Below are 26604 nucleotides of genomic sequence, written 5' to 3'. Positions count from 1 at the left end.
AATTTCAAAACGAGATGAACACTGAACGAATGTGTTTTCAGAGGAGACGTATGGACATATCAATGCAAAGACAGAAAGAAGGTCAATAAAAGGAGAACAGATGAACTGTTGAAAGGTTTGGTACCTGTAGGATGCATATACGGTTGCATACCCCATGTGAAAGTGTTTGTGTGTGTGAATTTGTGTCACCAGTCAGGCTGTCTTGGGGGGGCTGAGGCCCGAGGATACCACCTCATTGTGTCATAGGATGGATAGCTGAAAAAAATCCAGGTTAATTGTGAAAACTGTTTTAGTTTTGTAATTTGGACAGATCTAAACAAAATATATCTTTCAATTAGCTCCAAGAAGAACAGAAAACTGTCATGCGGTGGATGGATAGAGAAAAATATCATGCTATTACATTATTCACTATGCGTGCATTTCATTTAGTTTCATAAAATTTTAATAAAAACTAACTGAATTACAGAAACAGATCAATTAACTTTGGGGTATCAAAACTAGTCCACCAATTTAGAAAGTCATGCAACTATTTTCATACTTTGACCAATGAAACAACAGACCTATGCTAAAACCTAACCAGAGTTTTACATGCTAAAGTGCATTCAGGCAATAGAATATTATCATGTACAGTATGAAAGACACATATCTGTTCATTTAGTAAAATATATATTGTATATATTAATAATAGAATCTTATAATCATATTTTTGGTGTCCAAATTCAGCTCATGTTGATATCACATGCATACTGTACATATAGATGCACACAACTGACTTCATCTAATACTGATATTATCATGCGGAGATGAAGAGGCGGAATAAACTCTACCTGCTCATCACGGGGTTGTTTATGCCATATAAAGACTCATTATGATAGCCACTTACAACAACATCCATACTACTGTAAATAAAACAGTGAATGTAAACATTAGTTGCTTATAAAATGAGCATGAGATGTATGATTTACAGTAAGTAGAGGGATATGATTTCAGTAAATAAAAAGGGTATTTTTCATTTTCGATATGCAATGATAAGTAAGTAAAGATGTAGATGAAAAGATGAGAAAATAGAAGTGGTTTGTTATCAGAATGTGAACATATGGAAAATATGAGTGGAACTTCAGGATATAAGAGACTTAAGATGATTCTTGAAAGAAGGAAACAAGGTTTGTTTCAAACATGCGGAGTGAATATCCTCGAATCTTAAAAATGAAAAGATTTTCAGTTTAGTTGCAGTTCTGAATGTGATGCCTTTTAGAAAAAGCTGCCATATTTCACTTCACATATGACAGGTAGCGCAATCTTGTGGTGATTCAATATAAATTAAGCAAGTATGTATGCACTCACTCGTCATAGACGTCTTCAGTGTCCATCCTGCGGTAGAATTTGGCGAGTTTTACCGACATGATAATGCTGGGAATGAGTAACAAACAGCATCCTCCCAGACCAAACCAGAATGTGTTCTAAAACACACAATAAACAGCTCATATTAATAATTTTCTTGAAATTATATAGACATATTTGAACACACACACACTGTAGGAAATTTTGTGTGTGAAAAGCGAGTGTGTGTTTGCCTTTGGAGAATATTCTGTATGTTTATGGTTTCAGTTCACACAAGCATACGCACTGTGAACACTGAATGTGAATCTTGTTCTGTGTGTGTGTGTGTGTGTTTAGGAACATTCATGCATATTCTGCACATATTCATGGTTATATACAGTATGTTTCATGAGTGTGGGGTCTTGTATGTGTTATATGTGTGAAAGCTGTTTTGTATCTCTTACCACTGAGTCAACGATGAAGCTGCAGGCTACAATCTCTAGCGAGTCTATGATGTTGCTGATGGGCTTGCACTGGGCAACCTCCATTTCCAGCTGCACATACAGAGACAGACATTAGTTTAACTGATTAAGTTGCAGTGTTACATGACAAAGTGCTGCTCTTTTGGACTTTATCTTGTATTAGCATACTCACAGAGTGCTTGGCCCACTCCGTATATTGTGAAAAATATCCCACAATGTTCTTAATGAATTTATCAGTCTCCTGTGACATATTAACAACAACACAACAACAAACTGGTAAAAAACATACATACAGAGCATTTATAACTGACCTTAAAATATATCATATATATATCTTCCCCAGTATTGTTGTAAAGAACTAAACCGCTTTAAAACAAGATGATGAAGTTTTTTTGTTTGTTTTTTTTGCAGTCTATGGTTGTATAGATCAAGATTAATAATCAGTAAAGTAATCAATTAGATTAATAAATTAAATAAATGTATTTGTACCTGTTTGACCACATGTGAGGCATTGTTAGCGATGAGGTACTCTACTGCCTCGATGGCATTCAAGACATTTGTCACTTTAACCTAGAGCAAAAACCATGAGGAATTTCACATAATTATTAACATGATCTATTTATAAATCTCGTTCATCGTATTTGTCAACGAAGCTTTATTTACATAAAGATTTGTGTATTTACTGTACTTACAGGTAGTTCTCTGGATGTTCTCTGAAGCAGTTTAATGCTTTGACTTAAAGTGCCCTACAAGAAGAAGAAAAAAACATGTACATTCTATTTCAATAAACATAAAATACTATATAAATCACTTACAATCTGGTCATCCCTCAAAGAGTCACTGGTTTCTTTAATTCTAATTCTTTCAAATCTTTTCAGTAAGTCAGGCTCAAGTGTGCTCTTTTGAACCCATTTTTTGTCATTGAATTACAGATGCTGAAAAATCACAATCACAAACACAATGTGCCAAAAAGAGGACACATACAAACTTGCAAACACAAACATTTACTAAAACACAATCTGAGGTCCACATTTACTAAAACACAGTTCTCAAAAAACATTCTTTTTTTTGGATTATCACATCACAGTACCAACTGTTAGCTTACCCTTGCTTTCACAAATTTCTTTGGTTCCATTAAAAAAAAAGAATAAAGAATAAAACATAGAATAAAATTTCCTGTGTCCTCATATATAAAACAACTTGAAAACATACTAAAAAGTTTTCTGTGGGGGTTATGTTTAGGGGTGGTGTTAAGGGATAGTAAATATGACTAGTTCAGTATAAAAACAATTATGCCTATAGAGAATCCCCGTAAACCATATATACACCACTTTGTGTGTTTGCTTTTGTACCTACAGTAATTTTGGAGACAAATTTGTAACCAGAAATGAGCTACATCTTACAAAACCTCCTTTTGGGGACATCATCATATATAAAAATGGTATAAAAATAAAGTAAATACTTTTTTACCTTGTAAAATTTTCTGTTAGATTTAGGTTATAGTATTTATAACTGGCTGTATTAAAAAACAGAAGTCTATGGAATGCCTTAATTTAGATAGTTAAGTGTGTGTGTGTGTGTGTGTGTGTGTGTGTGTGCATGTTTACCATAGCCTGTTCCATTGGAACCACTTGTTCTTTGTGGATCTGTCTTATACTGCTGGCATGACCCTTAAGCGCATTCTCAAGAGCCCCTCGTGGCTAAGAAAAGATATAGAGAAAGAAACAGAATTGTCCTTCCATGAAAACACATAAAAAATTACTTTCACTAGTTTAGTTAATTTGTCCAATGTCAACAGTGGACATACATGCATCACAAGAAAATTAAAATCTGTCACTTTTGTATTTTATTTTCTGAAAGACAGAAACAATTTTACCACAGCATTACATGTTGGAAATTTGAAACATTTTGGGAATAAATTGCTAAATGAAATAATCTAACTCTTAATTTCAGAGCTAGAACGTTATTAACCCTAAACAAATACAATTAAATAGTTTTTATAATTATTGCAGTATTGCTGTATTTCTGCGAATTTCTGAAAATGTGAAATTTCTGATTTCATTCAATAAATATTGAAATGTTTAATTTATTCACTCTATGTGTAGATTATAGCTAATAGTTTAAAAAAAAAAAATTATAATGCATTTTTATGTTTTAAGATTTAATGGCTGGGTCTGGGTCATCCTCCTTCTTTAAAAGGCAAAGACTTAATACAGGTAGAATTTGACGTATTTAACGGCAATATTAACAAACAGGCTCACATCTCAGACCAACATTTTATGCCCAAGTGCTGTAAAAGACCCTCAGTCATATTCCCATAAGCACATGCACACATTGCAGCTCCACACATCCTGTAGCTGTGTGTTTTCCCCTCATGAATGAAGTGCTTGTGTCCCTCTACACTGCAGGGGAGATCACTATAAAAAGTTTCAAAATGTTCCAGAGACTGGCCTCTGGGTGTTAACTGACATCACTTGGTTTGATACATACAGTAAATAATACCTGACCTAATATCTTCAAATATTATACATGAAGTGGCAGGAATCATTACTAACTGAAAGTGATTTGTATTTGACTCACCAGTTGGTCTGCTTGAACTTCAAGTTCATTTGCGTAGGACAAAAGATCCACAACCGTCACTCCTTTATTCACCTGTCAATCAAATGATTCTCATTAAAATGTCTTGGGTTGTTGTGTCTGTAAGTGTCTGTGAGAGTTTGTTGGTTACCTCAGTTAGATAAGCCTGATAGTCGATATCTCCAATGCCTGTGTTGGCAAAGTCAATGAGGTTATCTTTGCCCTCCTGTTCCAGAAGAAACATCCCCTGGAGATCCACATTCACACTGTTAAATATCTTGGACAGTTCCGGGTTATACTGTTAAGAAATCACAAACACATGGTTAAAGAATTAATGTCATGCTCAGTATGTATATATACACAAAAATACATGAAATGCTTTTTGTCTTTCTTAAATCTGCTCACGCACCACTGTGGCATTGAGAAAATTGTTGAAGTTGAACTTGGTCTCCAGTTGTAGAGCTGAATATAAACCATTATTCTCATAACAATCTCTATGAGCAAGATAAAAAGTACAAAAAGAGAGTGAACACATCTCACAGAGTAAACAGCCTTCATTGTCTAATAAATTATTTATTCATGTCATTTCAAAACCAGAACATCACACTTTATTTTAAAGTCCAATTCTTGCTATGACTTTTGCCTCAATAAGATACTAATTTGCTGCTTATTAATAGTTAGTAAGGTAGTTGTAAGTTTAAGGTATTGGGTAGGATTAGGGATGTAGAATAGGGGCATGCAGAACGTGCTTTATAATAAACAGTTAATATGTTAATAATAGGCATGCTAATAAGCAACTAAATAGTGCGAATTGGTCGCTATACTAAAGTTTTACTGATATTTTTAATGGAACCTAAGAGAATTCTGTCCCTCCATTGAAAGTCCATTCAACTAAAACAGAAGATGGATTAAACCACTAGATTCATATGGATTATATTTATAATGTCAGTATTAACTTTTTAAGTGTCAAAGTTTTAGTGTAATGAACTTTCAGTGGAAGAAAATAAATCTCTCAGGTTTCATTATAAATAGTATCTTCGTAAGTATTTTGAAGAAAGTCTCAAGTGTTTGGAACAACATGTGAGCAAGTAACAGATCACAGAATAGTTCTTCAAGACTAACTACTAATTGATTTTTAGCATTGATCTTTGCTCACACACTTACCTGTACATACTGCCAATAGTAAGGTCTATGTTCGGATCTTGAAACAGCATACCAGGAAGGAAGTTCTTTTTGGCAGGATGGACCATATATGGTGTGTCGATGATCTGAACAGCATTTTTTTAAAAACACAAATTTATGTGTCAAAAAGGTGATTTTCCATATGCTAATCATAAAGATTGGAGATGGTAATTCTGTCACGATTTACATAAATTCCATTTACACATTTCTGTTGATGCAAACGTGTATGACTTTTTTACTCTGTGGACCACCAATAAAAAATATTAATTTAATATTAATGTACAAACTGTTATGAGTAGTAATAACATGAGCGATTTTGGTAACAAATGTTTGACTTTTTAAGACAACATATATATAGTGGAAAGAGGGAACAGGATAGGACAGGACCACAAGCCAGGATTTGAACTAAATTTGTCGTCTTAAGTGCAACTGCGCTGTGTGAAAGGGTCAGCTCTAAGAGAAACATTTTTTTCCCTTTAATACTACCTCATGTATATAACATAAGCCACAAGTAGAACCTTCTAAATGTATTTGTGTGTAAATGCTTTGCTATCTATGATCTGAAACTATAACCCAGATTTACTTATGAACTACCAACCCCCATTTTTAAACTTTTGCTTAAGCACACACACACACACACAACCCAAGCGTAACCACATTTAAACATAAATACAAGGACTCTAGTGTTGTGTGTGAGTTATTTAAGAATATGCTGGTTTGTTTCTCTTCTCCCTTCCAAAACACACATAGTTTGTGCTTATATCTGTACTTACAAGTGTGCAAGAAGTAACCCTTTTTTGTAAATATAAGCTGTTATCTACTGTTAAACATAAAATCTAATTGTTGTTTCTTATTATGGAGTAGTGAACCAGTACCTTAAAAATCTGTCTGTTAGCCAGCGGCTCACACACAAGCTTCTCTATGTTTCCCCCAACAACAAATGTGGTGACGACAACTCCCATGAGCACCCAGGAGAAGATGAAGCTGAAGCCAACAGAACTGACCATCAAGATAACAAAACAAAATGCAAAAGAAGTTTAGTATCTAACTTTAACTATCATCAAATATATTTTTATAAGCACTTTGTGGCAAGTGTTATTGAATACAGTATGTTGTTTTGGTGTTGTCATGGTAACTCACGCCATCAGTAGGTTTCCTCCGGTGTTGGACAGACAGCCACGTGTTGTGGGTGTGGCATTTTTATCATAGCCACATGATCCACACAGCAGACCCAGGAAATTAAAGGCCAGAACCAGCACAACCATACAGCAAATCACCACGCACCCTATCCATCTAAAGACACAAACACAAAGATAAAAGACATATAGAGCGAAAGAGAGAGGAGTGTACACTGCATTGGTTTACAAATATTTGTTGTCAGTAATTTTTTTACAGAAATGAATAATTTTATTCAGCAAGGATGCATTAAATTGATCAAAATACAGATTCAAAATGACAAAACAGGCATTTATAATGTTACAAAAGATTTCTATTTCAAATAAATGCATAAAACTGTCCTGAAAACAAAAAAATGTATCATGGTTTTCACCAAAATATTACAGTTTTTTTCAGCTGCTAACACATTTTCAAAACTTTACACACAAATCCAGAAATTGCACACACAAAATGCAAAATGCCTCACATCTCTTGCAAAACACATCTCAAAAGCAAACATATGCAAACACCTTTGCCATCATATTAATTCCTATTAGATTATAGTGTGTTACATAGAGAATTGTGTGTTGTGTTTTGCAAAAAAAGTGTTTTATGAAATTAAAAACTGAGTCTAAGGCCGAGAATTAGTGTAATCTGTTTTGCAGATTTGGTGTGTGGTTCTGGTGTTTGAGAGTCAGGTTTCAGAAATTGTGTGACGAGTAAAGATTTTGTGTGTAAGCAGTTGAAAAAAACTGTAAGCAGCACAATTATTATCAACATTGATAATAATTATCAACATTGATAATAATAAGAAATGTTGCTAGAGCACCAGATAAGTATATTCAAGCATGTAAGAATATTTCAATATTACCATTATTAACAATATTACCATTTTTACTGTGTTTTTGATCAAATAAATGCAGCTTGGGTGAGCACAGCACATTTTTTTCAAAAACATTTTGAACAGTTTTGTATAAATATTTAGCACTTTTAAATATGTCATTAATAACCAGGGGAGAGTTTCCCAAAAGCATCGTAAGCTTACATTGTAGACCCTTTGAAACCAATGGAGCTACAATCAACTTAGGCTTACGATGATTTTGGGAAACGCAGCCCAGTTCAGTTTGGTTCTATACACACTATTAGCATTAATGTAAATTTATTTGTTGCTACTAGAATTTTCTAGCAGCATATGGTTGTCACTCCCGTAAATAACATCCCAGAAAAAGAGTTTACAGAAGTACCTGTAGAAGTCCAGCTGGTCGATCTGTGGATAGTACGCTTCAATGTTCTTCTGGCTCTCCGTCAAGAACTTTGTGAAGTTCTGAAGTGCTGGTTCTATCGGGAACATCTTTGTGAAACCAATTATCCCTCCACCAGACTTATCCAGCAGCCCTTTAATTTCTTCAACAACAAAGAAAGACTAAGTGAATATGTGTTTGTGAATATGAAAGGATTTTCCATCTAGCACTAAAACTCTGTGAGGATTTGTGTTGTACATAGTTAAGGAAAACTTACTGGGTAGAGCTTCATTTTTAAAGAGAGGCAGATGGGTTCCCGCATGCACAAGGACAGATATGAGAACAACAGCAGAATAACATTGAGTGTTTTTCTGTGTTTTCTTTAGTTACAGAGAACAAATGAGGTTAGCATGGAGAAAGAGAACAAAGAAAGCTGTAGGCCTAATAACAGTACCAACAGGTGCTCTGTTGAAATGGGTTTATGAAGGCAGCAATATTCCCTATGTAGGCAGTGAAGCAGCGCAACAGGTTTTGGGACAGAGCTAGAGAGATGAATAAAGAGAACACTCTCACCCGACACAATTTGTTTCGTCTGTTCGCTGACCAACCTTGGTGTGTCATTAAAGGAAGAGTAGCCCTAAAGAGATCAACAAAAAGAAAAGGAGGTGAAAAAACTGTCACAGTACATTACAGGAGACTTAAAGTGGGTGCATGATAAAGATAGACCCATCTGACCTTCTGTACAATATTGCTGAGGTCTGTTTTAAGCACAGCATCCAGATTGGCCAAAGGTGCCTCAACATCAGGTAACTATTGGATGACACACAGAAGTTACAATTAAACCACACAGATTTTTGTCCAATCAAATGCTATCTAGAATGACAATGCCCCTTCCATTAGTACCACCTGCAACTGTCTAGCAAGTCAGCCAACTATTGAACATGACTGTAAAGTAATTAATGCTTACTGGCATTTCAGTTTGGCATTAACCACAAATTGCAATGAACTTTTCTTCCCTATGATTACATATATCTAAGTGAAATGGCTTCTTTAAAGGGGTCATGACATGCATTTTATTATTTCAATATGTTCCTTAAGGTTTACTTATAATGTTAAAAAACAAGTAAATATGTGGACAAATAATTTTCAACCCTCATTCTGACCTTCTCTCTAAAACGACCTGTTTTAAGGGGCGGGTCCTTTAAGGCTCCTCAGTAATCAGCCACTGTTATGATTGGCTAATGTCATTTAAAGGAGCACTCCACTTTTTTGGAAATAGGCTAATTTTGCAACTCCCCAAGAGTTAAACAGTTGAGTTTTACCGTTTTTGAATCCATTCAGCTGATCTCCAGGTCTGTCGGTAGCACTTTTGCTTAGCTTAGCATAGATCATTGAATCGGATTAGACCATTAGCATCTCGCTCAAAAATGACCAAAGAGTTTAGATAATTTTTCTATTTAAAGCTTGACTCTTCTGATTCTGGTTCCTTGATTATTACACCGGAATGAGAGTATAGTTCCTAGCCATATCGGCCTAGAAAATCGCAACTTTTCATTTTCTGTCGGTCTTAGTACACGATGTAACAACAGAAGAAGTCAAGCTTTAAATAGGAAAAATATCTAAACTCTTTGGTCATTTTTGCAAATGCTAATGGTCTAATCCGATTCAATGATCTATGCTAAGCTAAGCTAAAAGTGGCCAGACCCGGAGATTGGCTGAACGGATTCAAAAACGGTAAAACTCAACTGTTTAACTCTAGGGGAGTTGTAAAATGAGCACATTTCCAAAAAAAGTGGAGTGTTCCTTTAAGTTTTGAAATTTGCAGGATGTATTATACATACAAAGACCTTTTCTATGTCAAAAGATTAAGGGAAATTTGGTTTCTCATGCCATGACCCCTTTAACAAAAAAAACCAAAAAAACGTTTATGTGACAGGACTTGATTTTGACAATCAGGAATGTGGGGATGTTCATCACTGAAATTAAAATTCAGGTTTAGGGTTAGAAGTTAAGATGGTAACACTTTACCTAACAATACCTAACATTAACCAACAAGGAGCAATAATTTTCTCAATTTATTCATCTTTGTTACTGTTAGTTAATAAAAAATCTAATTGTTCATTATTAATACATGTCAGCTCTGGTTCATTAAATAATAACAGATACAACTTTTGATTTTAATAATGTATTAGTAAATGATTTATAAGTATTTTTAAATAGTTTTCATGAGATTCCAAAATCTTCCTACTGTAAGAATGGTTTACTTTTTGTTGACTCTGCACATAAAACTGAGACAGAGTAACAAGAAATATTTCATCTTAAAGTACTGTCTAATAATTGACAGTTTCCTCTATACCCTGATACACACACATGTACAATATATATGGGTTGTGTGTGTGTGTGTTACCCCATTAAAGTTTGCGCTGAGAGCGAGCTGGCTGAGTGTTCCGCGGATGGTGTTGCAGGTGTGTGTTACATCTCCATTAGCGCAGGCCGGGTCGTTGAGTGTGTTTGAGAGAGATGCACGTTCAGACTGAAGAGAGCTCTGGAGTCTGCCTGTCCCTTCCTGCAGGATCTCCAGTGATGTGGTCACACTCTCTAACGCCTCTTTGGTCTCCCGCATGGCTGCAGTACACACACACAGAACACCTTCAATATAACACACGCTCACATGCAAATCATAAATGAACCATTGGGAGGGATTACACTACTGCAAATACACAACTGATCACAGAACATTTCTATGTATATGCCATTTTCTATATAAATGTGTTTTTGTCTTTCTTTAGTTATTAAGGTTCTCATTTCAGCATCAAACAAAAACCTGATGAAATGCATAAAAATATGGCAGCAATGCATAAAGATACACAACATACTTAAAACAACAACAGGATGCACAACAACCACAATTTCTACGTTTACAAAACACGTGGGTGAAACCATTGACTTTTACCTTTAATAGCACCCTCCACTTTAACTTTTATCCAAAATCACAAGCAACAGAAACAGAAAGGAACAAATTAACAGGAATAATATTACTGTGAGTGTGTGTTTTGTGGTGTTCCTGTAGCTCAAACAGTAGAGCATGGTAGTAGCAACATCAAGGTCATGAGTATTTTAATAAGTATTCTATTTATTTATTTTGCTTTTGGTAATTTCTCCTTGTTACATCATTTATATTAGGTATTTTTAGATTGTTGTTAGGTAATGTTATTTTTACTTGTTGTTGTTTTTTCTGGTCCAGGCCTCTCTTACATACTTACAGTACTTCTACAATGTGCACATGTGTGAGCAGGACAGTGAAAAACTGTGAAGGTGAACAGTTAGGGTATGGCATTTAAGGTTTGTTATTTTATTTTGTGATATTAGTTTTATTAGATTAAACTATGAAAGCCCATGCAAGAATAAGAACGAAGACATTAAGTAGCTATTGTAAGTAAATAACTTCACATTTCTCTTTAAATAAGCTGAAATAAAAGGAAATCCAGTCCTGTCTTAACTGTATGACTTTAATTGTGACTTTATACCTCAAAATGAGACAATAAATGTCATAAATGTGACTTCTGGTAATCTGGTGACTTTATATCCAACAGTTGCGGTTTTATCTCACAATGTGAAATTAAACTACTATTTTCTTTATTCAGGTTATTCAGGATTGCACTGAAATGCCACATGTTAAAAAAAGTAAGACCAGTTTAGTGAAGTGTGTGCATTTGATTGGTTTTGCACCTGATGTCATGCGAAGAGCATTGTCTAAAGCAGGCACCACTTCTCTCTCCAGCTGATTATGAATCTGTCCTCCCAGCAGAGTCCCAATATCTGATAAACCACAATGATAACAAATTAACAAATTAGTAAACACAGCTCCAACAAGTATAATGAAGTTTGTGGTCAGTAAGATTTTTTTTTTTTTATTATTATTCAAAGAAATTAATAGTTTTATTCAGCAAGAATGCAATAAATTGATCAAAAGTGACAGTGAAGACATTGACATTGTTACAAAAGATTTCTATTTCAAATAAATGCTGTCTTTTGAACTTTCTATTCATCAAAGGATCCTAAAAAAAATTTATCAATTTAGGCAGCAACATTGATAATGATATACAACTCTCAACAATGATAATAATAAGAAATGTTTCTTGAGCATCAAACCGACATATTAAAATGACTGTAATAATGACTGCTGAAGATTAATCTTTGGAATCACTGCAATAAATTACATTTTAAAATATATTTAAACAGTTATTTTGAAGTGTGATCAAATTTCACAATATTACTGCTTCACTGTATTTCGAAAACATTGCAAAACTCCTACAGACCCCAAACTTTTTAATGTTAGTGAATGTTCACATTGATACGTACTGTAACAGATGAAGAAAGACAGAATACTTACTGTCTAGGTCTGATAATACTTTGTTCTTGGCTGTTGTGTACTGTGCAGAGAGGTAGTCTATTTGCTATAAAATAGAAGAACAAAGACAAACAGTTTTAGCTTTAGTGTGTGAAAATACGTTCATGTGTGTCTTATGATCAGGCCCACACAGAATCTGCAGATTTTAATTCTTAGCTAATGTGATGAGCTTTTCAGCTAACAATAACAGTCAGTGTAATAGCTTTGTTTACACATTTTACCACTTTTACTCTGCCATCTTGAACCTGTTTTTGACTTACCGCTGGTGTATAGTTGGCAAAAGATTTCAGGTCTCTCATGTTACTGCTGACCAAGCGTCTGGTGCTCTTGATTTGATTTGTGATGTTCTGATTTGCTGTGTAGGCAACTGTCACTCCCACTCTGTAAACAAAGCAAAACACACACAAATTGTGTGAAATAATGTGCTTACAAGTAGGCCTACTGTTATGAAATTCTGTTATGATAGTGAAATTGTAGATTTTGGAATAACAGTAAATTAGACAGTTTATCTATCACCAATAAGGCCAGTGCACCAAATTACATTTAAGGTAAACTCTACACACATATTCACACAAATATTCACAATTCAAATGTGCCTTGTTTGTATATTGCTGTCAGTGACATGCAGTAATATCAGACGGCCACAGTGTGGTACTGTTGCTGTGCTAAGAACTGTTTGCGTAATGTGATTCATGGGTCAGTGTTTAGGGTACAGTTAGTTTGTCATTGTTAGCCAGTGGTAGAAACTACACCATCTGGAAACAAATAGCATTTTTCTCACCATTCTAATATATATTTTTTTTCTATTTCCCAATCAGCATTATGTTTGAAAAGATCCTCCAACTCTGATGGCTTTGTAGCCCCTATGACCCTATGGGAAAGCAAAATAACCATTGGCTGCACTCTTCCAAGAAGGGCATTTGTTCGAATGCTAGATCATGAATACTGAGATATTGGACATCCTATTAATTTGGCATATTAAATTTTGCCTACGTTGTATCTAAAAAGTACACTTATTTGAAGGGAGGGTTAGTCTTGTGACATTTACAGCTCAGGTGACTGGGTCAACGAAGCCTGGAACAAAGATGACAGATTTCAAACATATGATTTCAGATATAAGGTTCTGCACTAGCCAAACAACAGCATTGGTATGAATGGGAATGTTAACAGAAAGCCTTCTCCAAGTATTATAGACCTCCCTGGCAACAGAGCAGTAGAGCAAGGTACTGTTCCCAGATATTTTTAATCAATATTATATAATAAATATATTAATTATCATATAAAATATACAAATAAATTAATGTTGATTAAAAATTAATTTTAATATTTACAAGTATAATAAAAATATATATATATTTTATTAAAAAAATATATTAAAAATATATTTTTTGATCAAATATATATATATATTTTAATTATAATTTATTTATTTACTACCGTTAAAAAGTTTAGGGTCAGAAAGTTTTTGTTGTTAATTATTTTATCCAGCAAGGATGCATTATATTGATAAAGATATTTACATTGTTTTGTTACAAATATATATATATATATATATATATATATATATATATATATATATATATAATGTATTAAATTATATGTAAACATGCATTAAAAATATGCATCTTAAAATGTCACATTGACCTCAAACTTGGGTAAATCTGTAAATGCACACACACACACACACACACACACACATGCACACACACATACACACACACACACACACACACGCACACACACACATACACACACACACACACACAGTGGTGCTCACATAGCCACAAACCAGAGATAACACTTTACTAATTGAGTGGTGCAGATACATATTAAATTATGGCATCTAATTACAGATTATTGCCAGACAAACCTCCTTCTCCGTTCCCCCACTCTTCCATTTCCTCTTTCACTGTCTCTCTCGTTCTTTCTCTCTCATTTCTCTCTCTCTCTCAAGATTTAATAAAGGGGAAATGTGATTCAACAAAGGATGCCATAGAGAGAGAGAGAAACAAAGAAAAGAGTGAAGAAAGAAACAGAGCAGATTTGCACAGTCATGCTCTCTGCTCCCAGGCCTCGTACTGCACAATTACTGCAAACCTCTCAGTAAGTCATTGAAAGTCCATCAAGACACACACACACACACACGCACACACACACTCACAGAGTACAGTCTATGCCTCACAAACGCTCATTGTGACCCAAGCAACTGCTGTCAGCACTGTCACAGAAAGAAAACAGAAAAGAAAAAGAAAGGCAGAAAGAAAGAGGGGGATGGGGTACAGAAATAAAGAGGGGACTTTCTCTCTGGACAGACTCAGGGCTATCAATGTCACATGAATGTGTCGGTGTGTGTGTCATTCTAGACCGCTGCAGGTGTGTTCATTACACTCTCTAGCAATGGTGCACACCAACCAATTGACTATGTGCACAAAATGTCTCTTATTTATTCTAATCATGATCTCTTATCTCCTAAAATATCAGTATCAGTTAACAATTAATAATTATACAAAAGTGACAGAAAACAGAAAATACAGTTGCACAACCACACACACAGACCCAGTAACTAGGCTAGATTAGTGTGGAGCAGCACAGCCTGTGTTTATCACGCAAGAGAGAGAGGGCAGTGATAGGATGATGGTGGTTCAGTGTACTGTACCTGCGACCTATATTCTATTTTTAGACCTAAATAACTCAAATGTACTTTAACTAGAATCACTGTTCACATTTGCACACAACTGGCCCACACACAGCGACACACAGCAATTATTTACTAATATGCATATTTTCTGAAATATTTTAAGTATTCTTTACAATACATAATATACTGATTATATACGTATATATGTTTAGATAGTACGTCTTTCAAAAAAAAAAAAAATAATACAAATTTAAATAACATGGAATAAAATCTGACAGCAACGTGCATCCAAATTTTTCAGGCTTGTCTAGCTAATGCACATGTATGTTCTAGATTAAATAAAAAGGTGATTGACTGTAAGGTGGAACTTCCAGTCTGACCAATTATACATATTATATATAATGTTAGATAAGTTACAGCAGTTCAAGCAGCTGAGTCTTTAGCCATCTTCAAGAAACAGCTAAAAACACATCTCTTCCATCTTCTCTTGACCCTCTAACACTAGCACTCTCTATTTCATTTCCATTTTATCAATATATTTTGACTTGATTTCTTTTTATTTATTTAAAAGAAAATGACCCTCTATCACTAGAATTCTGTATTCTTTTTGTATTCTGTTTTCCTTTTATTTATTATAAAAAAAATCCTTGCTACATATACTGCACTGAGCAAACCGAGACTTGTCACAGCATTTACATATTATTGCTCTTTTGTTGGTTTTGATTGCTTCTATTGTCCTCATTTGTAAGTAGCTTTGGATAAAAGGATCTGCTAAAAGACTAAATATAATTATAAATGTACTGTAAATATATAAGTAAATTAATAATTGTATTACATATTAATATTTTATATACAGGTGCATCTAAAAAATTTGAATATCATGAAAAAGTTCATATTTAACTTGTAACTTATTTCAAAAAGTTAAACTTTCATATATTTTAGATTCATTGCATGTAAAGTAAAATGTTGTTTTGTTTTATTTTTGATGATTAGCGCTTACAGCTCATGAAAGTCAAAAATCCAGTATCTCAATATATTCGAATATTTCCTAAAATCAATTAAAAAAAGAATTTGCAAAACAGAAAAGCTCAAGTTGTTTAAAGTACGTTCATTTATGCATTTTGAGGAGAGACCCCCCCCCCCCCCCACATGATTGTAAAGCGCTTTGGGTGTACGGCAATACACAATAAATGCGCTATATAAATGCATCATTCATTCATTCATTCATTCATTCATTCACTCAATACTTGGTCAGGGCTCCTTTAGCACAAACTCCAGCATCAGTGAGGAATAGCATGGAAGCGATCAGCCTGTAGCTCTGATGAGGCACTATTGAGCCTTCAGCTCGTCTGTATTGTTGGATCGACTGTTTCTCATCTTTCTCTTGAAAATATCCCATAGATTCCATATGGGGTTCAGGTCAGGCATGTTGGATGGCCAATCAAGCACAGTAATATCATGGTATGCAAACCACTTGGAAGTGGTTTTGTCACTGTGGGCAGGTGCTAAAGTCCTGCTGGAAAAGGAAATCAGCATCTCCTTAAAGCTTGTCAGCAGATGGAAGCATAAAGTGCTCAAAAGTCTCCTGGTAGACGCTGCATTGACATTGGACTTGATAAAACACAATGGACCGACACCAACAGATGTCACGGCACCCCAAATCATTGCTGACTTCAGAAATTTCACACTGGACTTCAAGCAGCTTGGATTCTGTGCCTCTCCAGTCTTCCTCCAGACTCCAGAACTTGATTTCCAAATGAAATGCAAAATTTACTTTTATCTGAAAAGAGGACTTTGGACCACTGAGCAACAGTCCAGATCTTTTTCTCTTTAGCCCAGGTAAGATGCTTCTGATGTTGTTTCTGTTTCAGAAGTGGCTTGGTAGCTGACTAGGGATGGGCGATATCTTATCGTTTGTGATATAACGGTAAAAATTCTCCCCAGGATAAGAATTAGTCTTCCCACGATAATAACGATAAAGTCTAGTTGTTGAAATATTTCTGTGCGCGACAGTGCGTGAAATTGAGGAGGAGTATAAATACATTTATATATAAATGAGGAGCTCAAACTCCTTTTGCAATCTGTAACTGTTTGTTTAGGGCTGTACAGTGCACAAAAATTGGTCTGAATAAATGTAGTACAGTAGCACGTGTGTGATACAGTTTTGCATGTGTATGAGCCTGTTTACAACCCAGACAGCAACCAGTGTCGTTCCAGATCCGGCCCATGTCTGGCCCGCATGGATTTCACACGGGCCAGATCGGGGCCAACACTATGTTGCTGTCTGGGAAACCTATAGTCCAACAAAGATATAATTTATCGATGTGCTTTTTCTCCAAATTAACTTAATAACATAGTCGAGTGTTTGAAATATTTTTTATGACCAGACGTGGTTTCATATTACAGAATGATAGTATTATATACAGTGATAATGGCTATATCTATTAGCATTGCGTTATAAATATGCTTTCCTTATAAAAATACTCAAGATTGAAGAACACAGATAAATATATATATATATTTTGTGCTATCGTATGTTTATTGTCTTCAAGTTTCAAGTTTCATCAGTTGTATACTTCTACTACGGATATGTGGATTTTCTGCACAAGGGCGCCCTCCGGCTTCCAGTATGGATTAAACCGTGTGTACTCAGCAATGCTACCAACACCCTATTTTGGGTAAAAATAGGAAAGATAATACTTTTATCCTACGAAACAGAATTCCCTGAATTATCGTCATTGATATCGTTATTGCAATAAATACCAGAAATATCGTGATATATTTTTAAGCCCATATTGCCCATCCCTAGTTGTGACTCTTGATGCACTGACTCCAGCTTCAGTCCACTCCTTGTGAAGCTCTCCCAAGTGTTTGAATCAGCTTTGCTTGACAGCATTCTCAAGCGTGCGGTCATCCCTGTTGCTTGTGCACCTTTTCCTACCCCTTTTTTTCAACTTTGCATTTAATATGCTTTGATACAGCACTCTGTGAACAGCCACTCCTTTCAGTAATGACCCATTATTGTGGTTTCAAAGAACAAGAGATACCGGAATTTATACTTTAGGGATGGCCATTTATTGAAACTCAAATGTAAATATTTTAATATTTTGAGATACTGATTTTTGACTTTCATGAGCTGTAAGCTGTAATCATAAAAATTAAAACAAAAAAAACTTTTGAAATGTTTTACTTTACATGTAATGAATCTAAAATATATGAAAGCTTCACTTTTTGAAATAAGTTACAAGAAAAAAAAATTACTTTTTCACTATATGAAAAAGTAATATATATCACTATATATTTTAAGTATACTAAATATATTGCTGATATGCTCACTGAATATAAACCAAACAGACCACTCAGATCATTAGGATCGAGTCAGTTAGAAATACCAAGGGTTCACACAAAACAAGGGGAGTCTGCTTTTAGCTATTATGCGGCCCGCAGTTGGAACCAGCTTCCAGAAGAGATCAGATGTGCTAAAACATTAGCCACATTTAAATCAAGACTCAAAACTCATCTGTTTAACTGTGCATTTGTTGAATGAGCACTGTGCTATATGTCCGAACTGACTGCAATACATTTTATGTATAATCATTTTCTTTAAATTTATTTTAAATCATTTTCTATATCATTTTAAAATTCTTTGTTTTTATTATTTTTATTTCCATGTTTTTATTGATTTTAAATGTCTATTTCACTTTCTTTTATGTAAAGCACTTTGAATTACCATTGTGTATGAAATGTGCTATATAAATAAACTTGCCTTGCCTTGCCTTGCCTATATTCTATTTTTTTGAGATGCACCTGTAATATTAGATACTCCACATTTATCTGTTTCTGAGTGAATGAGAGAGATAATATAGGAACAGTTTTGATCAATTTAATGCATCCTTGCTGAATAAAAATATTAATTTCTTTGGAAAAAAAACTCCAAACTTTTGAGAGGAATATTGTAATTTCATATTTTTTTTATTATATTAGTAAATATTTAAATTAATATTTCATTAATAATTTATTATTATTTTTTATTATATTTAATATATTTAATTATAATATTGAGTGATATAATCTGACAGTATCTTGAGAAGGCTGTCAGTTAGCGTTCCTTTTCAAGTCTGCCATCTTCCTTTGAACCAAACATCTGAGCTGTCATATGACTCACCCTGTGTTAAATTACGTGTACTTTTCTGCTACAAAGTATGCAAAAAGTCATGTCAAACGATTAAAATGTATGAACACTCATGCATAATATTTATTTATAGCATATCAGATGCACAAAAACATTGCTGAATTTAAACAAGTAATATATTTTTTTTACTATATTTATATCCACTAACAAGGCTGTCCAATTGCACAGATTATTGGATGGTGCCAATAATCTCAACCAATAAACTCATTGCTACATATTTGCTAATATGAACAAATTCATAATTAGTAACAACTGACTTTCACAAGCATGTGGAATGTATAAACTGTTATCAATGGTCACAAACACTCTTTGAAGACGAGGAAGACTCACGCGAGGAAGACAGAGGTCGCGATGAGTGTGGCCATGTAGAAACCTCGTAGGCAGTCACCGTTCTTCTTCTGTCTCTGATGCATCTCACCCCCACAGTTCTCACAGCAGCGGCACACACAGAAACACAGGCCCACTATCGGCATGAACAGCACAATTATCACCCCCAGTACTGTCAGGACTATGAAGCCGAGCTCATAGTAGATAGCCTGGAGAGGAGGAGAGCATTTAATCACAATTAATCTTATGTACTGATATCTGTTAAAAAAAGCCCCCAAATGAAGATAGCAAAGCTTGATTAGCTCCAAATGTTATAGCATGGAATTTAAATATGGGTTAGATACAAATTACACATTATATACTTTATATAATAAATATCATAATAAATATTATAAATATCAGTAACTTTGATAGGAGATTGTTTCCACCCCTGGATGAACAATAAAAAAAGTGCTTTTATTAAGGTGACTTTTATCTCACAATTCTTTTTTTCACAATTGCTTTTTTCTTGCATTTCTGGATTTATATCTCCCTATTCTAAAATATTGCTATTTTAAGAAAAGATTGTGAGATACAAATTCAAGGAAAAAGTCAGAATTGCAGGATTTTAACTCCTGAGTAGAGAATATGGAATTGGGAGATATAAACTTGCAATTGTGAGAAAAAAAGTAAGAACTGTGAGATAAAAAAAAACCCATAAGTCTCTAGAGTTTTCATTTTTAAACAATACCTGTAGTAATAATACAACATTCTCTGGCTGCATTGTCGTAGGGTTGAAGAGACATCATTTGAGTGCATGCCGAAGATAAAGAGGAAAAAACTGTGATTGGAGCATGTGATTCCATATAAACTGTTATATAAAATACATATTTACATAATCTATAATATACAGTGTGGTACAAAAAATCCTTAGCACAACCAAACTCACACACCTTTTTGTAATCATTCCCTTTGATTCCTCCCATGTTCTGCTGGACCATTTTAACAATGAGATCTGTAACAGAAAATTTACCAGTTTAGCTCACAAGTTTGAGAAAACAAAATGTTTTCTGTTGTTTAAATGATCTGTTGAGATTAGTTTTTAGGCTGTACGATGACCATCATTGTTTGAATGAAGGGGCTACAGCAGTATACACATGCTCTTAGATTCAAACAACAGTTACCAATAGTGGGTCAAGCACCGTTGTGCTAAAACAACAAATTAGATTCATGTTAATCATAAATAAAGCACTGCAGGTGTCTGTTAAGTTCTATGTTAACAGTGCTAAAGCTATTGCATCTGTTACAAACCATCTGCTCAACCTACATTTTTGTGTAATATTGTTAGCTAATTTTAGTCTTCTACACTCTAAACCAATATCCATTAAATATCAGTGATGTCTACTATACATAAAAAAAAAAAAGAAAAATGGAAAAAGTAAGCCTTGAAAAAATGAAAAAGGCATGAAAAAAGCCTTTTACTTAATAAAATGCCAGAGACTGTCAGAATTATATATCGCCTATGTTCCATCTGAACTGCATACTTTTGAAAGCTACAAGATACTTGCCTTAATACCCTATGGCACAGACTCACCCATCACGTTTTACCTCATCTGAACTAAACATAGCCTTAATGCAATTATACACCTCACCTCTAAGTGTGTTAATGATGGCAGTATTGGAAAATTTAATTGAACTCTCTGAAACTAACATTTCCAGAAAACCTTATGCATTTTTATGTTAAGACATTATTGGGTGTTTTATTAAACCATTTAAATTCAATTAAACAGCCTATTGCCCCATGAAAAATTGACACTAAATAATATTCTTAATGAAAAAAATGCAGAAGGTTTTCTGCAACAAAAGTGAGGTTCAGAGAGTACAGAAAAAAAACATTAAAACCTCTGTACCACTGAGTATGCATGACTTCCATCTATATCCACACACATACACAAAGAGAATCATGTATCATGGATCATGTATCATGTATTTAGTGATATTACGATTGAATATGAATTGTTACAGACAGGTCGTCTATGAAACGTCTCCTCCCCTAGTGGCGATTCTGTGTACTGCAGAAGTGAACTGATAACTGTAATGCTCACACCTGAACATAAACAAACACTTAACCCTAAAACACCTTTACATAAAGGATAAGCTTCTTTTCAGTTGTACTAAAATTAGCAGGTGTTTTTTTTTCTGCCATGACACCTTGCAGAGAGATTAGGGTTGCCACCTTCAGCGAGCCAAAATAAGGGACCCCCCCCCCAAAAAAATACAAGAAAAAAAAAAAGAAAGAAAAAAAAAGGACACATACTGTATACTCAGCGAGGAACACATAGCTCACCAATACACCATGAGAAAACATGCTCATATATGTAAGTTAATTATTCTTATTAGTCTTTTTTTGACAGTTCTGCAGCTGCAGCTGGATGAGATTAATTTTAATTTTATTTAAAAAAACTATTAATTTGCTTAAATTAGGACTACATTAAATTTAAATAATTTAGCTTTTTTTTTCTTTTTCAAATGTCAAAATGTATATGACATATATGCTTATTTATTATGTATATATTTATGATTAATATAAATGAAAAATTTATAAATAGGGTCATTAATTATAATCTATTGTTCTGTCTAATAATGTCTAAAAATATAATAATTATGTCTATCAAGCTCTAACAGACTATCCAAATTTTAATAAAACAATAGAGTTATGCCTTTAGAAGCATATATGTGTTTGTCACTTTAAAGGTATGTTTCACCCAAAAATGAAAATGCTGTCATTATTTACCCAGGTTGTTCAAAACCTGCAAGTTCTTTCTTCTGCTGAAAACAAAATAATATACTTTGAAGAATGTGGGTAACTAAACAGCTGCTGGTCCTCAGTAACTTTAAAAAATACTATCAGAGTCATTGGGGGCCAGAAACTGTTCTTCAAAGTATTTTCTTTTATGTTCAACAGAAGAAAGGAATTATTACAGGTTTGGAACAGCTTGTGGGAGTGTAAACGATGACAAAATTTCCATTTTTGGGTGAACTATCCCTTGAAGTCAGACAGTCCACCTCAAATGCTTCTCTGCAAACTGCGCGTTAATCATTAGTTACAGGACGACGCATTGATAACTTTCCCGTTCAGCTCTACATCTCTAGTCTTGTGTTCAAAGGGCGGACGTGAGCTCCTCGATGTTTTAAAGCGCGCAGGTTTAGTGCATGCTGCGCTCCGGCGCGCGTCCTGGAGACTCCATCATCGCAATGGAAACAAAGACGCCAAGATGAGCTTCTCTAACTTCTTATGAAATTGATTTCGTTATCATTTCTATTAGCATTAGAAACGGTGCAAAGTACTTATTTGTTGATTCAGCTTGTTGGCCTTTGTAAAATACGGGACAAATCGCGTCCCGTATTGGTTTGATACGGGACGATTTCGCATTTTAACACCAGACATGGACACAACATGATCCAAAATATAACGCCATGGCCAAGACTGCGCTGAACAACACTAACTAATGCAGCACTTATTTACAACAATTCACAGATCCCCACCCAGTCAAAACAGTATAACATTATCACAAAACACTTTGAGCTAGCTAATTTTAATAATGCCTTTGCAGTCTCCCAAAAGATTGTAGATAGAATACATTATTACTGATTCTTAAGACATGGGACAAAACAATTGTAATTGCTATTACAGTAGGTCAATTGTAAATGTTATGAGGGATTAATAACAGAATGTATTTAACCCAATTATCCCCTTCAGTTTAATTTTATTAAAATCTATTATATATAATATAAATAATATCTATTATATAAAATCTATGACACTTATTGTCTTCTCACTACATCTAACAGTGTGTCCACAGAGAAGGGTTCAATCATTGATAAAATGGATAAAAAAATATTTTTAAGATGAAAAAGAGTTTGTTTTATCATAAGCAACACTTAATATCTCATATCAAAGCAAGGTTGTTTTTCAGTGACACATGCGTGTTTCATAAGGTTTCAAAGTTCTGTCCCCACTTTTTGTCGACACCTTCAGACGTTCATTAAAAGACGAGCAATTCACAAAAACGAGAGTCTTTAATGTCCAACAGGGTACACAGGGAACGTAGGAGACACAGGAACACATGGATAGACGTTTAGAACCGACAAACATTCATAGAAGGACTGGGGCTTTTAAACATAGGATAATAGGGGAAGACGACGAGACACACCTGGAATCAAATTAACACAATCAACATGAGGGAAAAACTGGGTCACAGGGGAGCAAAGCACACACAAGACAGTCCACAATACTGACATTTCGCCCCCCTCCCGGAAGGTGCGTCCTCGCACCGTAGTAACATCCACAGGGGAGGGGCAGGTGGGAACTAGGGAGGAGGCTCAGAAGGAGGACGGAGACCCGGGAGGGGGCAGGCAGACAGAGACCAGGGAGGCGACGAAGGAGGGAGGAGCTAGGGAAGAGACAGGAGGGACTCGGAGTAGGAGGTGCACAGCTGGACCCAGGCCACAGCCGTGAAGATGGCCCACGGTGGAGCCGACGGAGGGAGGAGCCATGGAGGAGGGATGGCCGCCGACTCCAGGGGGCCGACCAACGGCGGCGGAGCAGGTGGTGGAGGAGCCTGGGGCGGAGACAGAGAGCCAACGAGCCAGGGGGATGCCGAGGATCCGGGGGCCAGAGTGGAGCCGAGGGCTCTGGCGACCGAGGCGGAGCCGGAGCGACTGAGGACCCAGGTGGAGCTGAAGGGAGGAAGGAGCCCAACGGAGCCGGTGGGACGGAGCGATGAGGCGCAGCCAGAGGAGCGGAGTCCTGAGGCAAGGCGGAGGGACGAGGGAGCCCGGTGGAGCTGGTGGATCGAAGGGTGATGGTGGAGGCGAGGGAGCTAGGAGCCAAGGTGGAGCCACTGGGTCTACGGGCCTTGGCGGAGTCCAGGCCTCGGAGGCTGGAAGCGGAGGTGAGGAATACTCCAGCCCCGGCGACACTGGAGGATAGCAGACCCACGGGGCTCGCACCGTACAGATAGGGGGCTGAGGGCGAGCGGGGGGGCTGCCAGACGACAGCGGTGGAGGAGGCAGGAGAGGGTGGGCATTTTCGAGGGGTGGGCACAGGAGGGCATTCTGGAGGAGCGGGCACTTGAGGGCGCTCTGGAGGAGCGGAGCTGGACGGAACCAGCGGAGACGCAGGAGAGCTGGACGGGACCAGCGGAGAGGCAGGAGAGCTGGACGGGACCAGCGGAGACGCAGGAGAGCTGGACGGGACCAGCGGAGATGCAGGAGAGCTGGACGGGACCAGCGGAGACACTGGAGGGCACTTGCGAGGAGCAGGCACTGGAGGGCATTTTCGAGGAGCGGGCACTGGAGGATCGGACGCCCCCTCTCTGTCCAGCAGTCCCAGATTTATCTTCAGCTCACCCTCAGCCGCGGTGCAGGGGGCGGAGCTCCACTCCGCGCTCACACCGTCCACGGCTTGCTCCCTCGTGATGGGCACTGACGCCGGCTCTCGCACCTGGTCTGACGGGTTGGGCTCAACTTCCGGGGCGATCATCCGCTCAGTCGCTCGGCTTCACGCTGGCTCGCAGATCGCGGCGGGAAATGGCTCTCCGTCATCGGTGGGCTCGGGCTGGTGCTCCGCACCGCGGAGAGATGGTGGGCTGGGCTCTGGGTCTGGAGTGGATCTGGCGAAAGTGGCGAAATCCTCTCGAGGACCATCTTCGGACGACAGCGCTCTGCACGCAGTGTTTAGGCTTCCATTATAGAATGAGCAGAGCGCGTCGTCTGGGTTGCTGGTGGTGTTAGCTAACATCAGGAACAGTCGCGTATGGTCCTCCAGAGATCGGTCCCCCTGCTCAGGAGGAGGAGGAATTCGGACCGGACAAAGGGATCCATGGGGCACAACGGAAATAAAAACACTGAGGGAAAAACGGAAAACAAAACGGAGGGTAGACGCAGGGGTAACTGTTTTTGGTCGGTTCTTCTGTCACACTTCACACGAAGTCAGGAAATCACGGAACGAGGAGACAAGCAATTCACAAAAACGAGAGTCTTTAATGTCCAACAGGGGATGTAGGAGACACAGGAACACATGGATAGACGTTTAGAACCGACAAACATTCACAGAAGGACTGGGGCTTTTAAACATAGGATAATAGGGGAAGACGACAAGACACACCAGGAATCAAATTAACACAATCAACATGAAAAACTGGGTCACAGGGGAGCAAAACACACACAAGACAGTCCACAATACTGACACTAATAATGTATAAATACTAAATATACAGCATATATTGCTTTTGTGGATTGATAATCATCACTTCTAGTAGAGTTAGTGTTGAGGGAACAAAAGATTCAAGGAGCATAAGGCTGAGGAAACACAAAACACTAGTTAAAACATATCTATACATAATACAGTTTGTTTGTATTCTGATCATATGTGTTCTGATAAAGTTTGGATCATTTGGATCTTTATATGTGAATATTAAGTTCCTAGTGAATGTAAATGGAGAGAGGTAACAACTAGCCTATTTTTTATTTGCTGAGGAATTGTTGGTCACATCTGAAAATGTAATCTGTCTGCTAATATTAGAATGTGTTTTGAAATGTTAAAAATATCTTGATTGCTTGATTGCAAAATAAGTGATGGCAAGGTAAAAAGCACATTGTGATGAAAAAGAGAAAAGTTGGGAGATTGCATCAAAGCATAGATAGTTTCTTTTGTCTGAGTACAAGATTTTATTTTATTTTTCAACATTGTACCCTGTTTTGTCCCACTTCAGTGAGATATTAAATATAACAATGGGGTCAGTACTATTTTAAAAAATAATACTTTTATTCAGCAAAGATGCAATAAATTAATCAAAAGTGTAAAGATATTAATAATGTTACAAATGTTATATAATTGTTCAATTTTAAATAAATGCTGTTGGACTTTTTGTTTATTAAAAAATCTTTAAAATGTATCATGGTTTCCACAAAAATATTAAACAACACAACTGTTTTCAACATTAATAATAATAAGAAATGTTTCCCGAGCAGCAAAAAAAAGTTTTGATGTTACATTACGTGACTTTAGCATTACCTCTTATATTACACGCAGTGTT

The 26604-nt window shown here is 36.2% G+C and overlaps 1 protein-coding gene across 6 annotated transcripts in view; it reads right to left on the bottom strand.

The window, feature by feature from the left end:
* The window catches only part of LOC306873330 (prominin-1-A-like), a 33073-nt gene that overhangs the window by 2307 nt on the left and 4162 nt on the right, over positions 1-26604 (bottom strand). For 2 of the 6 annotated variants that reach the window (XM_079422558.1, XM_079422559.1), the window contains exons 2-25: positions 20458-20519; positions 20256-20282; positions 19529-19734; positions 12629-12749; positions 12351-12414; positions 11687-11776; positions 10911-10934; positions 10365-10582; positions 8693-8767; positions 8525-8594; positions 7961-8120; positions 6702-6854; positions 6437-6560; positions 5544-5647; positions 4789-4873; positions 4531-4677; positions 4383-4454; positions 3410-3502; positions 2908-2925; positions 2495-2548; positions 2292-2372; positions 1975-2043; positions 1785-1874; positions 1345-1460 (exon numbers count right to left, since the gene is read on the bottom strand). In XM_079422558.1, coding sequence (XP_079278684.1) covers positions 1345-1460; positions 1785-1874; positions 1975-2043; positions 2292-2372; positions 2495-2548; positions 2908-2925; positions 3410-3502; positions 4383-4454; positions 4531-4677; positions 4789-4873; positions 5544-5647; positions 6437-6560; positions 6702-6854; positions 7961-8120; positions 8525-8594; positions 8693-8767; positions 10365-10582; positions 10911-10934; positions 11687-11776; positions 12351-12414; positions 12629-12749; positions 19529-19734; positions 20256-20282; positions 20458-20519 — 2323 coding nt within the window. Of the gene's footprint in view, positions 1-124; positions 256-827; positions 900-1344; positions 1461-1784; positions 1875-1974; positions 2044-2291; positions 2373-2494; positions 2549-2907; positions 2926-3409; positions 3503-4382; positions 4455-4530; positions 4678-4788; positions 4874-5543; positions 5648-6436; positions 6561-6701; positions 6855-7960; positions 8121-8524; positions 8595-8692; positions 8768-10364; positions 10583-10910; positions 10935-11686; positions 11777-12350; positions 12415-12628; positions 12750-19528; positions 19735-20255; positions 20283-20457; positions 20520-26604 lie in introns of all 6 variants that reach the window. The other 4 variants (XM_079422557.1, XM_079422560.1, XM_079422561.1 and 1 more) reach the window with 4 other exon arrangements.

The sequence above is a fragment of the Barbus barbus genome (genome assembly GCF_936440315.1).
Source record: "Barbus barbus genome assembly, chromosome: 7".
In the NCBI taxonomy this organism is placed as follows: Eukaryota; Metazoa; Chordata; class Actinopteri; order Cypriniformes; family Cyprinidae; genus Barbus; species Barbus barbus.
Note: the sequence above shows the minus strand (reverse complement) of the source record. Positions and strands in the feature narration are given on the sequence as shown.